At 45.6% G+C, this 15,048-nt stretch overlaps 5 protein-coding genes across 5 annotated transcripts; 3 read left to right on the top strand and 2 right to left on the bottom strand.

The window, feature by feature from the left end:
* The first annotated feature begins 144 nt into the window (after positions 1–144).
* On the top strand, positions 145–1,277 carry BDV59DRAFT_93033 (uracil phosphoribosyltransferase). The gene is made up of 4 exons (XM_073697353.1): positions 145–422; positions 498–856; positions 903–1,074; positions 1,139–1,277. Exons 1-4 carry the CDS (start codon positions 262–264, stop codon positions 1,188–1,190), a joined length of 744 nt encoding a protein of 247 aa, XP_073545148.1. The 5' UTR covers positions 145–261; the 3' UTR covers positions 1,191–1,277.
* On the bottom strand, positions 1,277–2,229 carry BDV59DRAFT_93013 (transcription elongation factor 1 family protein). Its single transcript, XM_073697352.1, has 5 exons — positions 2,137–2,229; positions 2,016–2,076; positions 1,899–1,943; positions 1,711–1,849; positions 1,277–1,657 (listed from the first exon to the last, which is right to left on the bottom strand). The coding sequence occupies exons 2-5, from the start codon at positions 2,016–2,018 to the stop codon at positions 1,482–1,484; spliced, it is 363 nt and encodes a 120-aa protein (XP_073545147.1). The 5' UTR covers positions 2,019–2,076; positions 2,137–2,229; the 3' UTR covers positions 1,277–1,481.
* Positions 2,230–2,778: 549 nt separating this feature from the next.
* Positions 2,779–4,363, top strand: rps1 (40S ribosomal protein eS1). The gene is made up of 5 exons (XM_073690670.1): positions 2,779–2,897; positions 2,961–3,045; positions 3,092–3,117; positions 3,210–3,711; positions 3,769–4,363. Exons 1-5 carry the CDS (start codon positions 2,884–2,886, stop codon positions 3,910–3,912), a joined length of 771 nt encoding a protein of 256 aa, XP_073545146.1. The 5' UTR covers positions 2,779–2,883; the 3' UTR covers positions 3,913–4,363.
* Positions 4,364–4,488: 125 nt separating this feature from the next.
* On the bottom strand, positions 4,489–6,762 carry arp6 (actin family protein). Its single transcript, XM_073690669.1, has 5 exons — positions 6,569–6,762; positions 5,907–6,519; positions 5,122–5,830; positions 5,012–5,074; positions 4,489–4,946 (listed from the first exon to the last, which is right to left on the bottom strand). Exons 2-5 carry the CDS (start codon positions 6,403–6,405, stop codon positions 4,811–4,813), a joined length of 1,407 nt encoding a protein of 468 aa, XP_073545145.1. The 5' UTR covers positions 6,406–6,519; positions 6,569–6,762; the 3' UTR covers positions 4,489–4,810.
* A 2,332-nt stretch (positions 6,763–9,094) lies between these two features.
* BDV59DRAFT_204345 (uncharacterized protein) lies at positions 9,095–11,719 on the top strand (the record flags this gene model as incomplete). Its single annotated transcript, XM_073694449.1, has 7 exons — positions 9,095–9,166; positions 9,221–10,158; positions 10,209–10,278; positions 10,333–10,421; positions 10,472–10,650; positions 10,706–11,569; positions 11,652–11,719. The coding sequence occupies 7 exons, from the start codon at positions 9,095–9,097 to the stop codon at positions 11,717–11,719; spliced, it is 2,280 nt and encodes a 759-aa protein (XP_073545144.1).
* Positions 11,720–15,048: the final 3,329 nt, after the last annotated feature.

The following is a 15,048-nucleotide window of genomic DNA, read 5'->3' as shown; positions in this document are numbered from 1 at the left end:
CCAGGTGGGGGTTTCAGGATGATCCTTACATAATAATGGGATTTCATTAGTTACACCGCCCAGTGACACGCTAACCATATCTGGACTAACTCTCTTATCTTAGGTACCTAACTCGGTAGCTCCACGCATGATTCTCCCCGCTCTGGTATCTTTCATGGTTCTCTCCTCTTGTCTTTCCGATTGCTGCTCCTCAGGCACCTTCCTTGGGTCTGCTCACGCACATTACTCTTATTTCTCGACTGACAGGGACCCCTCCTCATAATGGCTGCGGAACGCGGGGAAAGCGCGCCTTGTCCGGCCCAAGGTGTTGGACCTTTCTATCGCCCCGATGGAGAGAAGCCCACAGCAACAGTATCGAAAGCTCTGCCCTACGAGAATGTCCATGTCTTACCGCAGACTCCCCAATTGATTGCTCTCCTAACGTAAGCCAAGATCATGCATGGGTTTGGTCTGAAACTGCAGGATCTCGTTGAAGTGCGAGCTGACCCTCATTCCAGCATGATCAGAGATAAGAATACTGGCCGCGCGGACTTTATCTTTTATTCCAACCGGATTATTCGCCTCCTAGTTGAAGAAGGTCTCAACCATCTCCCAGTGGTAGAGCAGCCGGTCACTACTCCTGTTGGCCGGAGTTACCTCGGTGTGAAGTTCGAAGGGAAAATATGCGGGGTCTCAATTATGAGGGCAGGGGAGGCCATGGAACAAGGGCTGAGGGACTGTTGTCGGTCGGTTCGAATCGGAAAAATTCTCATCCAAAGAGATGAAGAAACATGCCAGCCTAAGTTATTCTATGAGAAACTTCCGGTTGACATTTCCAACCGATGGGTCCTTCTTCTCGACCCCATGTTTGCGACGGGTAGGTCACACTGCAGCAACGTAAACACATGTCTAACACCATATAGGGGGTTCTGCTACACTTGCTGTGGAAGTTTTAAAGCAGAAAGGCGTACCGGAAGATCGAATTTTGTTCCTCAACCTTATCGCCAGTCCAACAGGAGTCGCTGACTTCGCCACACGATTCCCCAGACTGCGAATTGTGACTGCGTTCATTGACCAAGGCCTGGATGAGAAAAAGTGAGTGGCTCGTGACAGGTCGTACTTTTGGAATGATCATCTTGTGCTAACTGAGATGTTTTAGATATATTATCCCGGGCCTTGGAGACTTTGGGGACCGATACTATACTTTATAATCCGCCTGAGGGCCATTCATCTTGTGTATACAAATACTACTGTGTACATTTTTTAGCATCAATAAAGGTAGACGCCTATCATGCCATAACAGACATCGAAGGGGTAGATGGGATATGTTAAAACTGCCAGGTAACCATTAATGATTCACCCTAAATACTGCCTAAACAGCTAGTTATAACCAGATAACTGTTGTCCAAACGCCACGAGACATCAAATAGTGCAGGTGACAAAAGCAGGGAAATTTACGGGTTTCAAATGGGCCCCCTCCCCTCTGGGACCATCTGGTAGTATCAATATCCATCATATTCATCTGCATGTTCTGCAACGTCGACGCCTGTGTCTTCGCGATACCCCGTTGATCGCCCATCATGGACGTCGTTCTCTTCATATTTATTTGCTGTGTCCTTAGCCACGGCATCGCATGCGTCAACCCAATCCGAGTATACGTCAACAGCAGCAGAAAGGTCTATGACACGCAACAGTTAGCTGTGGCAGGACCATGAAACTGATAGACCTTACAATTGATTCCTGTTTGAAATCTCTGTCCGCAGACCTTGCAGGACAGATTTCCTAACCCCAACTTCTTGTCCAGCTTCACCACAACAGAGTTCTCGTGATTGCAGAATAAACAGGCGAATGTCGTGGGCAGGGGTTCTCTCTGAGCTGATGTTAGAGGCTGTTTGAATGGTGTGTCCAAAGTCCAATACCTTTTTTGGTTGTTGCGGTGTTCTGCTCGACTTCTTCCGTTTACCCTACATGAACCAGCATAAATTAGAAACCATCTCAAGTCCCCCACTGGAGGAGAAGTTTCGAAAGCAACTTACCATAGTGAGCTGTATTGAAGCGCTCGGTTGGCTGCCGAATGAGTAGCGCGTTCTGGACCTTCTTAAGAAGCTTGTCAGTGATGTTCCCGATCAAAAAGGTCTAGTCGCGCGTTTAATCCACCTTATGAATTAGGTGTATGGTGGGTGTAATCAAGGATGGCGCTGGTTGATCAATAATAAATACTCTTTGTATCAACTCTCAACTCCTTTGGAGTTGTCGCCGAGACCGCACCCCATTTTTGTAGGAGTATTACATCATCCATCTACCTAGGCTCGTACCGCCTTCCAAATCGTCTTACTACTTTATTAGGCTGGTAGATAAGCGCACAGGTACATCCATGTACCTTAACAGAGATGTTGAGCATTCTTCTACGAGATACTGGGTAATATAGTATTATCCGTCATAAATTTCCAGGAATTGATGTGCAGACTTCATTCTTACTACTTATTAATAGCCAGATAATAAAAGCTCAGCCTGTCTCTCCGTGATGGTAAAGGGTAAAGTCTGATATCTGCGTAAGTACACCTACTGCATATGCTGTACCCCGTAGTAGCTACTCAAGATCCGGTGAGAACAGCGGCTTCAGTTGGTGGATTCATATAACTCAGTCTTTCCAATATTAAGATCATGTGACTAAAATTATTGGCCAATCATATATGGTATGTCTATTTCTGTGGGGAAGCCATATTATGTAATGCAAGGATAGGGCCCGCGGCTCGCTTAGCGGACTTTTCTGTGGGATTTCGTTTTCAACTTTCGTCCCGTTGACCCAGCAAGCGTATATCGCATCGACTCCCTCCACCGGACCCCGTGGTGTGTGAAAACAGTCTGTCTTCGATAGCCTCAAGATAGACACGAGTCGCAACAATGGCCGTTGGAAAGTATGGTTGCCGTTCTCTTTGATTTTGGATGGTCGAAGATCGTGAATCCTAACGGCTTGATAGGAATAAGCGCTTGTCCAAGGGCAAGAAGGGTATCAAGAAGAGAACTGTCGACCCCTTCTCGCGGAAGGATGAGTACTCTGTGAAGGTAAGACGACCCTTCAATAATTCGCAACGTCGCTGACGAGATCCAGGCCCCCTCTACCTTCCAGATCAGAGAGTATGTCTCGCGCGTGTCACCTTAGTTGCCATCACACATCCAGAGTGTGTCTTTCTATTTCGCACAGACGACTGACCAATTTGAAAATAAAGTGTCGGAAAGACCCTTGTCAACCGTACAAGCGGTCTTAAGAACGCCAACGACTCTCTGAAGGGACGTGTCTTCGAAGTCTCTCTCGCCGACCTCCAGAACGACGAAGACCACGCTTTCCGCAAGGTCAAGCTCCGTGTCGATGAGATCCAGGGAAAGAACTGCTTGACCAACTTCTACGGCTTGGACTTCACGACCGACAAGCTGCGCTCCCTGGTGCGCAAGTGGCAGTCCCTCATCGAGGCTAACGTCACCGTTAAGACGACCGACGATTACCTCATTCGTCTTTTTGCCATTGCCTTCACCAAGAGACGCCCCAACCAGATCAAGAAGACCACCTACGCCCGCTCTTCCCAGATTCGCGCTATCCGCAAGAAGATGACCGAGATCATGCAGCGTGAAGCCGCCAGCTGCTCTCTGTCTCAACTCACCACGAAGCTGATCCCTGAGGTCATCGGCCGTGAGATCGAGAAGGCTACCCAGGGTATCTACCCTCTGCAGAACGTTAGTAGCCGCCCTTAACTGATCCACGTGGCTTTACGGATAACTAAACATATATAGGTCCACATCCGCAAGGTCAAGCTCCTCAAGTCCCCCAAGTTTGACCTCGGCGCCCTTCTGAACCTTCACGGCGAGTCTACCACTGATGACAAGGGCCACAAGGTTGAGCGGGAATTCAAGGAGCAGGTGCTTGAGAGCGTTTAAACGGAAGTGCTTGCTGCTAGCGATGAATACCCTGTCGGTACTAACCCTTGAGGCGCCGCCGTCTCTATTCCGCTCAGAATAATTGGATGGCGTGGAGTTTTACGATGCCTGTCAACCCAACCAGGTATGGATGGGCCATCTGTCGGATTTGTCCTGGGAGCAGTGTCGATAATCTAGAAAAAAAATGTTTCCTATGAATCAATTTTGTTACGTCTGAACGAATTCTTTGCCTGCGGTCTCTAGAGGCAGCGGATGAGCCTGCAGTGGGGGGGGTTATTCTTCCTTGGAATGCTCCCCTCTCGCCACATAGCTACCTGCCAGGCTTTATGGACCCTATGAGCAGATTGATCAGCGGCGTAGATTATATCTATGTAATACCTCAGACCAGAATTTCAGGCATCATGGCACTGCCAGCCTCCGTCGTTACCAGGGTACATGCTATCTATTCAAGGGGAAGTGGCGTTTCGTTCTTTCTGCCCTATAAATCTGTAGACCCCGATTCTTTTGGCTCTGGCGCTCCAGTGGATTTCGGATCTGGGGATGGTGGTACGACTTAGGGCAAATATCGAAGTAAAAGGCTAGCCGTGTCTACCGATCAGATACCTAAGCTACATTGTGTTGCACAGCCATTGCGACATTTATCAAAATGATATGTATACGTTTTTATCTTGGTATGCTTACAACTCACTTACCTATTGGCTCAAGCTGATTGCGGATCTGTGCTTACCTGCTGCCCACATGGTTTTATTTCGGGGATCGCACTCCGGCCGCCAGAGGCAAGGCCAGTGAGGCCGAGTGGAGAATCACAGTCAGGGTTACCTCTTCTACGATACCTTTTTCAACGGGATAATTGGAGAGGCACCGCAACTCATGCTCCTTTGCAGATTTACACTGCCTGTCAAGCCCCCGAAAACTTTCTTCCTGTCCATGAAGAACCGTTTTCTTGATACTCTTGGCGAGTTATGGCAACCTTCCTCAGCTCTTCTTTGTTTGTGGCTAACCGAGAGGCGCCGAGCCAGGTATAACGAATGGGGCTGCAGCACAGTCAGTCAGTGAGCGTTGTATGGAGCGTTGTATGGAACGATGCAACAGTACTTACTCCTTCGGGCGTCGCACTCTGACGACGCATTCTGCGGATGCAACTTGACGAAGCTCTGTTTCCCTAGGAGGCTTTAGCAACAAACAATAGCTGGTATAGCATGAGCTTACAGTCGGTCGATGAATCCGGGAAGTAGTGCATTTCCGCCAACAATCAGAACATTTGCCAGAAATGCCGGATGTAGTCCTTGCGGCAGGACAGAGAGGCTCTGCATGACTATATCTGGAATCCCAGCTTGTTTCATACCAATGTCACTCGGTGTAAACAGTATCTCAGGGACAGCAAAGCGTTCGTTACCCAAAATCAGGACGTCTTCCGATATCGTGTCAGTACCCGCACCAGCAAGAGCGCTCTTTCTCTTCTTTATATTCAACATGGGGTCATGAGGACGCATGAAGCCTTTCTTGCCTGCATTTGGGTCAGGGAGGACGTAATCGACCGTGATACCTTCGCTAGCGCCGGCTTGTTCACGCTTTCGGTTGCCTTTCCATGTCCGTTCCATATCCCTAGCAAAATCATCGGTCACGAAACAAACAGCCTCTTTAACTTCGTTCATTATGTATGTTTCATCCACCATGTTATACTGCCTCATGGATACCATCTCCTTTAAATAGTTTGTGAGGTGTTTCCCTCCGAGGTCGATTCTTCGGATTCCGCGTTGAATTGGTTGACCTTTGTAGACGGGTGTGACGGTAGTATGCGAATAACCAGAGTCGACAACAAGCAAGCATTCGGTGGGAGATGCCACAGAGTCAGCATTCGGAGGGGTGGGATCTCCGAATAGGGACTGTATTTCATTCCAGGCATTCAGTGTAGGGCCTTGTATGATTCCGAATGTCAGCGTAAAGCAAAATAAAATTCACTCTTTTACGAAATATTCTGATGATTTGCTTACCCACACATCTATAATAACCACCAAACCCCCACTCCTCCATCACGATCTCGTCAGCATTTTTCTGTAGCGCCGGCAGGGCATTCGGTGCTTCCGTGAGCAGGAGTGTGGTCTCCTCTGGGTTTGTAATTCGCATGTCTTTCGACCGCACAGATCCCTCATCAAAAAATGAGTGTTCCCAGATTTCCTTCTGCGCTTCCCAGTTTACAATATACCCTTTTTCCACTGGGCGCCGAAACATTAATTCATTGCCGTCCGTTACATGAGTATTGAGTTCGGAGGCGATATAGACCCGATTTCCACGAGTCTTGACGAGAGCATTGGGAATCACGTTGCACGATGAGAGCAATTTTATTTCATCGTTCCCAGGCGGTAGAGCATCGAAGGCGTGCCCGGCCTTTATTGTGTATGCGCCGTTGTCAATTATGAACGTCTTCGCTGGCAATGTCCCCTTTGTCGTTGGCATGGCCCTTCCGGAAGGCCGAGGTTTAGAAGCCCCCATGTTATCCCAGTCTTGTTTTAGTGAATTCGGTCGTGGAGTGGGAGGTAGGAGTGGGTAAAAGGAGTTATTCAGAACATCCGTCAAACGATGGTAATAAAAGAGTTTGACCGCCTACTACATCCAGCGTCAGCAACCATCTTGGCACGGATATGGGATAACTTACTGCGAGGATACCTCCAGCTACCGTGGACTTATAGTCCTGCGTTCAGAGCCCAACATTGATCGGCATCAAGAAGACCAAACAGTGCTCTCGGTGGAAAATCCTTTTCCTGATTCTTGGCGTCTAATAGTTACACAAAAACAAGCACTACAACGCGATAGATTATATAAATTTGAACATGGACCAAATGAGCGATGGTATCCTGTTGTATCCTGAATTTTGAAATCCCGCGTCAGATGCTAAGTGGTGAGAGCTACTGTTTCCCAACAGTTTCATTTTATATGTGCCCAGTCCGGTACTAGCGTGCGGGGAGCAGTGCAGCAATTGCAGGAAATGGCACAACGGCGCCAGTCTAACTAGTAGGCCATTTGGGTATATTCGTGTAGATTGATATCTTTTGAGCATACCGCAATATGTCGTCCATCTGTCAGCCGCAAGATGATAACCATTGAATTTCTTCCACAGCTAACAATGGTGCTATATAGGCTCCCCTGGTATTTCCGGGAAATTATAGTTAACTCTCCATTACCCCATTAATTTAACTGGGAGGAACGTTGGCCGAAACTAGACTTCAGTACCTGGGTTCACATCCGCTCAGTATCTGCCGTAAATCTGCTCCGGAGATATACACTTCCACGTCCCTGCTCTGCCTCCTCCACCCCCAGCCTTCCAGCCTGGCCCATACGCTTGGTACTCGCCGACGCAGGCGGAACAAAGAGAAGTCGACCGAGTCAGGCTCCGCCAAGCAGCCAAAGTTTTGTGCGGAGCAGCTGCCGGGCACACCAACTTGGAGGTATCCTGGAGGTTCTCCGAGCTGATTTCAGAGCGGCTGTCGTCGCATAGAACCACGTTGTGTGGTATTCTGTTGCTTTTCTGGGGAGTAGGCCATTTGGAAAGGGTCTCTATCTTACAGATGACATCAATTGGCCTCCTGTGGAAAGCTGGGCCAGGAATTTGGCATTTGACTGGACAGGAAAGTTCCGCACGGTCCCCATTACTTTACACGATGGTAACGTGACAATAGTGCATCCCCGTGTGTGTATACAGAGTAGGTTGGGAGACACCCCGCACCCCGCCACGGCCAGAGCCGGGGATAGTTGGAGCACGGGAGAATTGAATGAAGGCCTGACGAAAGGCCAGAAATTGCCAATCCATGCCTGTCAAGGGTTTCTATGACACCTGACCCACGGAGAAATCCCGGGGGAAGTGATTGCTGTATAATGTTGGTGGGGCAAATAAAGACGACTTAATCAGATTGAAGAACATGGCCCCATTTGATGTAGTGAATCGTTTGATCAGGTAAACAACTGAGCTTCGCGTATATGCTTTGCGCCATACTAAACAACTTTATAATTATCCCATGAGTCAAGGCCCCCCCTTTTTTCTGCCAAGAATAATAACAACCAGCGTTCACAGAAGAGACATAAGGGTATAATGTTGGATGCGGACACAAGGCTAAATCAATATATACCACACACATAGACCCCAGTGCTACAATTGAATATGACATACTGAAACGGAAACGGAGTCTAATACAAGCTGGATGGCTTTTGCACCTTATGACAGGAAAATAGTGAACCTTATTTTCTCGTATTTACGTCTGGCACCACCCCACACATCTATACTTGTTTCGCCATAAGTTATGAAGTCATGATTCGTTTCCAGGATAGGTAATTACTCCTTCCAGGAAGTATAATGTTGGAACTAAAGATGAGTTGAGGAGAATGTCCCTGATTGGGCTTTGTGAGCGGTTATGGTGGTAATAATTCTGGGAAACTTGTTGCAATTACATATTCTTTCTTTAGTGTAGGCTACATATATCACGTGATAAATATGATACTCGAGGGAGCTGAAGGCAATCAAGCAGGGGGAAGGCGGGTCATTCTACATTAGTAGTGGTGCATATACATCTCTGGAATCTGACATCTTGCTCCAACTTCGTACCACATCTTCCCCATCTGCAGTATTCGTCCGTGTCTGCCAATAAATCGAACAGAAGCTGGTACCTGTGCTTTAGGGAGCCAATGCTGGTGGACACAGATGACTTTTTTGATTTCCATGGTTTCTGCTAGTTGTAAAAAAATAAATACTTCGGAAAGCGGCGTGGGCCAGAATCGCGCGGGTATCCAACTAACCTGGCGGGTAAGATGCCGTCGTCATTCTTACATTTCCAGTAACTAACTGCCGAGATTCTGTCGGGATAATATCGGGACAGTCAACTTGGGTCTCTCCGCACGTACCCACTGGTTTAGTATGAATACGATGGACTGTGGTAAATGGAGTCGCACCTCTCCACCCCGCATGGGACATAATTCCTTTGGTAGCGTAAAGCAGGCTGAGGCATTCAGTCATTGGATACAAATGACTCATGGACGTTGAACGAGGAGAAATTTCGGGAATATCAAACCTCAGGGATTGCTATTTCTTCAGAACTTCGTGCTAGCCAACTTTTTACCTATCCCACTTTCTTCGGGAGGTATACTTAAAGACCACTGTACCTCTCCCAGAAACAACCATCAATATCATGCCATGAAGTTCGCACTAAAGCCGTGCTTGCTTGGTGCTCTAATTGCATTCGCGAGGGCGGGAAGTGATGATGCAGTATGCGGTGGCTTAACAACAACTTCATGTTCAGACTGACAAAGTATACCTCAGGCAGTTAGCGCACAATCCAGTGCCCCTGAATGCTCCGATCCGGCCTTGGAACTGTCACTCAGCGACCCACCGTATGAGAACTACTTCTACTCTGACTGCAATGTCGCCGCCCAGGTTGTGGTTACCAGTCCACTCCCAGGCAATAATCTTTCTATCATCGGGCCACGCCTGATTATAGCATGGCCGGCCGGCAATAGTGGCGCATGTGTCTTCTTCGCGCCACAGAATGGCAAAAATGGCACATTGTCCATCCAACTTATTAATTCCACCGACACCCACCCTTTGTCCTCCGTCTATATCGCATCATCTAGTGGTACACCTAGCGTCGGAATTCAAGGGCTCTTGCGCTTTAACTCGTCTGCAACTCTCACTGTCCCAATTCTGGGGAGCATCCGTACGATTCGCGATTTCGTTGAGGGTCCTAGTCTTCTCTACCCTGAGATTCAGGGTGCTGTCAAATTCTCGTCCCAGGATGATGGGAGTGTCTTGCTGCAGCGTACTTGGTTGGATAATACCACAATGACGAGTTTGAAGTTCCAGCCCTTAAGTAACTCCACCTCAAATAGCGTCGGCACTGTGATTCTGAACAATCGCACTGTCAATTTCGAAGCTGGCGATTATCTCTTCTCCACGACAATCAACTACCCGCAGCTCACGCAGATGAAGTCCAGCGCGGTGCTCAATAATGCATCGAGCAATTTGGTTTCGTCCAGGCCAGATGAGATAACTGCACTTTCTTTTCTGTCTTATTCGGACAAGTTTCTCACCGGTGCATGGCGCTTCTTGACGTATTTTGGGAGGGACTCGATGATAGCGACGTTACTTCTAGAGCCTGTTTTGAGCGGCGGTGAAGGGGGTGCTCTTGAGGCAGTTATTGGAGCCGTATTGGAGAGAATCAACCGCACAGATGGGACCGTCTGTCATGAGGAGACGATTGGGTGAGCATTTCAGTTTTGATCGCCGAGAGCTTTGAGTGACCTTTGGAAAGGGATTACGCAACCTGGAAAAATGCGCAGCAGAATATCACTAGCACTGCTATGAGCTGTGATTATCATATGGTGAGCATGTCTCCGACAATATTCCAGGTGGTTATTACTGATCCGATATATCAGGTTGACTCGGATTATTATCTTCCCATTCTGATGCAACGATATTTCCTAGAAAATCCAGTTGGTCGAAGCAGAGCTGTTGATTTTTTCGAGTATGTGGCCCACTCCAATACTATCGAAGGCAATCTAATTCTCAACCTAGTACCGCGGCGGGTACGGTCAACCCAGCAAACGAGAATTTGACCTGGGGTGATTTGGCCCTCATCAATGCGGAACGGATCATGCGCCTTGCGGGGCCTTTTGCTCACAATCAGACGAAGGAAAACCTCATTCATCTCCAGGAGGGCCAGGTTGTCGGTCAGTGGAGAGATAGCACTTACGGTACGTTTACCTTTCCGATTTGGCGAAGAAACTCTGCTGATCCACTCGTTTACAGGTCTTGGCGGAGGCCGTATCCCTTATGATGTGAACACTGCTCTTGTGCCAGCAGGTCTTAGATCTATCGGAGCACTATCACGAGAGGGGGTTACCCCATATAGAAAGCAATGGGGTTCTCTCGCCGACGAATACGCCAAAATCTGGGAAGACAAAACACTGGACTTTTTCGGCGTGACAATCCCACAATCCAGAGCTAAGTCCCTGGTTGAGTCATATGCTATCGATAATTTCCCGGGGCCAGACCAGTCCTCCACTATTGATACCGATATTTCATTCAATGCCGTCGCCCTAGAGGGAAATAATAATCTCTCCAAGGTGGAAGTCATGAATACGGATGATTGTTTCCGCCACTTTCTTCTTAACACTACGAACGACAACCAACTCACCCCCTTCTTAAACAACTCCGCCACAAATATCAGGCGGACTTTTCCAGCCGGGCTAATGACTGACGCCGGTATGCTCGTCGCGAACCCTGCGTTCGGGGCAGACCCCGTATACGCGCAGAACTTTACAACAGGCGCATACCATGGTACGGTCGTGTGGTCATGGCAGCTGGCCATGATGGCCAAGGGGTTGGAGTTACAGCTAGGACGGTGCGATGTAACCTCAAATGTTTCTGTTAGCTCGGAATTTATGGAAAGAGGCCATAAACCCGAGTCCGTGATGCCCCTCCCAAATTTCTGTACTGATGACTCCGTTTTTGAAAACGTGCGCGGGGCGTATAATGCGCTCTGGGACTCAATTGAGAAGAACAAGGATATGCTCTCAGCAGAGGTTTGGTCTTGGACTTACCAGAACGATTCGTTTCAGGTTCGGCCCTTGGGTGTATTTCCTTCGCCACCTGGGGCGGGGGGTCAGACTGGTATGTCCTTCCTTGTCCGCATTTATCTCGATTCTGTTTCAGATGGTCCTGGACTATTCCTGGTGCTAATGTCTTCCCACAGAATCTAATATCAGACAGTTGTGGTCACTTACGTTCCTGGCTGTTGCTAGGAACGACAACTATAGATAGGCGAACAGGTAGTCTCCAAGTAGTAGGAACGAGATAACCATCGAAGGAAACGGAAGAATACCGGATTCAGAAGAGATAAGGCGTTTCTAAACAGTCCAAATTTGTAAGGACAGGCACGGAAAAGGAACGCGCAGGTATGTGTGATAGATGCCACGGCCAACGGAAAAAGGAAACACGTCGTTAGGCAAAAGTGTTGAATGCATACATAGCACCTATATTGTGATTCCTCAAGAGATGACCTAGGTCAGTCTGGTTGTATAGTGTCTTGGTTGGGGGAATAATTTTGCTTCATTGAATAGGTAAATTCCGTAGAGATCCCAAATCGACTGGCCATCATCATGCCTGAGATTTCCAGTTTTCTGGCCAAGATGGACGTTCAACTTTTTAGGTATAGCATTGTGTGTCTTGAAATTCGAGTAAGGAGACGTATCCATTACCCATTATATCGCTTCGCAGGCTTTAACTCAAGTACGCGCTCATGTAACAAGTATCCCTCATTCTCATTTGCATTGAGAATAAGTTTCTCTCCGATGCCGAGCTGGCGGACTAATTTCCGCAGTAAGTGTGCATTCGTGTCGTTATAAAACATCTTGCCAGATACCGGTTACATCGCCACGACTTTTAGCACTAGTTACATAGGTAGCCTTAGCACACTAATCAATTCATTAATAACCATTAAACGGGTGATCATCGCTAGTAACCGCAAAAGATAATAATCAGACAATAACGGTATCATAGTCTCCTTTAATATTGGCTCAAGGATTTTCTCCACGAGGTCAAGTATGGAGTGACTAAATTGCCGAGTATATTATCGGTTCATTAAACCGGGTTACATAACGGTTTTATAAACGGCTGGATAATCGTTGGAGCCCACATAGTCATCAAAAACCTCCCAATCTAAATATAGCCCCGTAAACTCGACTATAGTAGGTTCCTATGGCTTAGGTAGCAAGGGCGTCGACGGAATAAGACCTAACAACATAGAATCTAATCCGTGGCGCTATAGGTCGGCCTCCGAAGCTAGACGGGGAACACTCAACTAAAGCTTCCAGGTAGCAGCTTATAACTAAGAGTAGTCATTGATGGTTAAGTTTCATAGTGTGTGCATCTTTATCGCTACTATAGCTAAGGTGGAAAAAGTATACTGTCACTAATTTCTAGAAATATAGAATTTTAGCTTAACTAATTCTCTAAACTAAGTTCTTTAATAATAACAATCTTCTTTATTATATTACTAAGGCTCATAAAGATACAAAACTATAGTTCTTTTAAAAAAAGAAAGATTATCGAAGTTAGTAGAAGATAGAATAATTAGTAAGTTACTGTCAAACCCTGGGATCCGTCTATGCTGCGCTGATTGCTAGCGTGGTTATTCGAGCTCGGATGATCAGAATTCCACTGATCCTAAGATAGGAATACACATCCTAGGAGCGTAACTTCTATAAGTAATAATAATGTTCTAGGGAACTAATAAGGCGAACTTAAGATCCTAAGTAGTAAAGATAGAAGTAAAGCTAAGCAGATACATATATCTATGGAACTCTCGGGAGTTCGGTATAGCTGCAGAAGAATTCTAACTAATTCGATTTGACTTTAGATGTTCCTCACTGAATACTTAGATCTCTAGGAGGAACGCATAGAAATCTAAGGAAGGAATAAGTAGAAAGTGAGAGATAAGTCAGAAGAATAGAATACACCTTCTTTAGAAACTCATGTCCTTAATCCTCAAAAGAATCATGGAAACAGTCCATATATATATATTGCAGAGATATGGGCTGTAAATAAGAATAGAATGAAGAGTCTAAATCAGAAGGGGTAAGCATAGAATAAATAGTAAATCAGAATAGAATAAATAGGGAGTGAATGAATAACTTAGTATAGCACGCATAGGGATAATCCAGTAAATAATGCAGTGATTCAATAAGCAATATAAAATATAAATAATCCCGAAATAGTTAGTTGGAGGCATCAGACCATACGTCTGACACACCTCCCCAGTTTCTAAAGATATTTAGAAACTGCAAATTACAGACATATAAGGTTCAGCTTACTTTTATATAGGAATCCTATAGAAAAGTGAGGTAAAGGTAAGAGATAATTCAAATTAAGTAAGATATATCTTTTATATTTAGCTATTTTATAAATTCTCGGTGTTTTAGCCCATAGAGTTATTTGGTAAGGCTATCTACGAGTATCTTATTGGTAGGTATCCATTAAATCTAAATAGATTGATTTTGGACCTCTTAGCGAAGCCAGTAATAGTAAATATCTATATACTTTAATTTTGATCGATATAGTAAATAAGGCTTAGTAAGTAGGTTAATAGTCTGCTTATTATCATACTAAATGGTAAGTTACTGTTCTGGATCGAATGCAATGGCTTTGAAGAACCGTTTCCACCATAAAAACTGCTTACTAGCTGCAGATATAGCTAGAAATTTAGCTTTGGTAGTAGAGAGCGTTATTATCTTCTACTTTCTAGCACTCTAATCGACTGGTCCTCTATAAAGACTAAATATATAACCTTCTAAAGACTTTCTACTTGTAGAATTAGCAAATGTAACATCGCTAGCAGCTCTAAAAGGTAGTATAGAGCTTAATAAAGTCGATTCCGATAATTAAATAGCTGGTTCAGGTCCTGAATAGCGAATTACATAGAATCAAGTTCTATATAAAAATAGAATAAGGTAGTTTGCTACCTCCATATGCCTCGCTGTAGACTTTAGCAGAAATTATAAGAGCTTTTAGCAAGTATGTACGTAGTCAGGTCTCGATATAATAATTATATATAAAGTAGATCCAATTTTCTGCTAATAGAGGTGAATTCCTTTCGAATCTAATATCTGCTTATCAATAAAATTAAGGTTTTTAGCTGGTAAAGAGGTGGTAGGAGGCCTCCGATTAGCCAAATTAAATCGGTAAGTGATTTTTTTAATATAATCTGCCTAAGATATCTATATCTTTTGCTTTAGGCGATCTCTATAGATTTTTATATTCAGAAATTAAGTTATTTTTCTAAGATCTTTTATCTGGTAGGTTATATAGAGGCGTTCTTTAAAGAATCTAACCTTTTCTGCCTAATCTTTATGAAAAATAATAATTATATCATCGATATAGATTATTAAAATCATATAGTCGTTTGTATATAGGCAGGGGTCCTCTGGTATAGGCTCTAGGCCTAGTTTTCTTATTGTATCGCCTATTTCTCTCTGCTAAAGCAATAGAGATCGTCTTAGTCTATATAGGGCCCTATTCAATTGGAATACCCTATTTTTAGGACCTAGGCCAGGTGGGGCCTGCACATAGATCTTCTCGTTAATAGGGCTATT

The sequence above is a fragment of the Aspergillus ambiguus genome, assembly GCF_047715705.1.
Source record: "Aspergillus ambiguus strain CBS 117.58 unplaced genomic scaffold BDV59scaffold_32, whole genome shotgun sequence".
NCBI classification, from domain to species: domain Eukaryota; kingdom Fungi; phylum Ascomycota; class Eurotiomycetes; order Eurotiales; family Aspergillaceae; genus Aspergillus; species Aspergillus ambiguus.
Note: the sequence above shows the minus strand (reverse complement) of the source record. Positions and strands in the feature narration are given on the sequence as shown.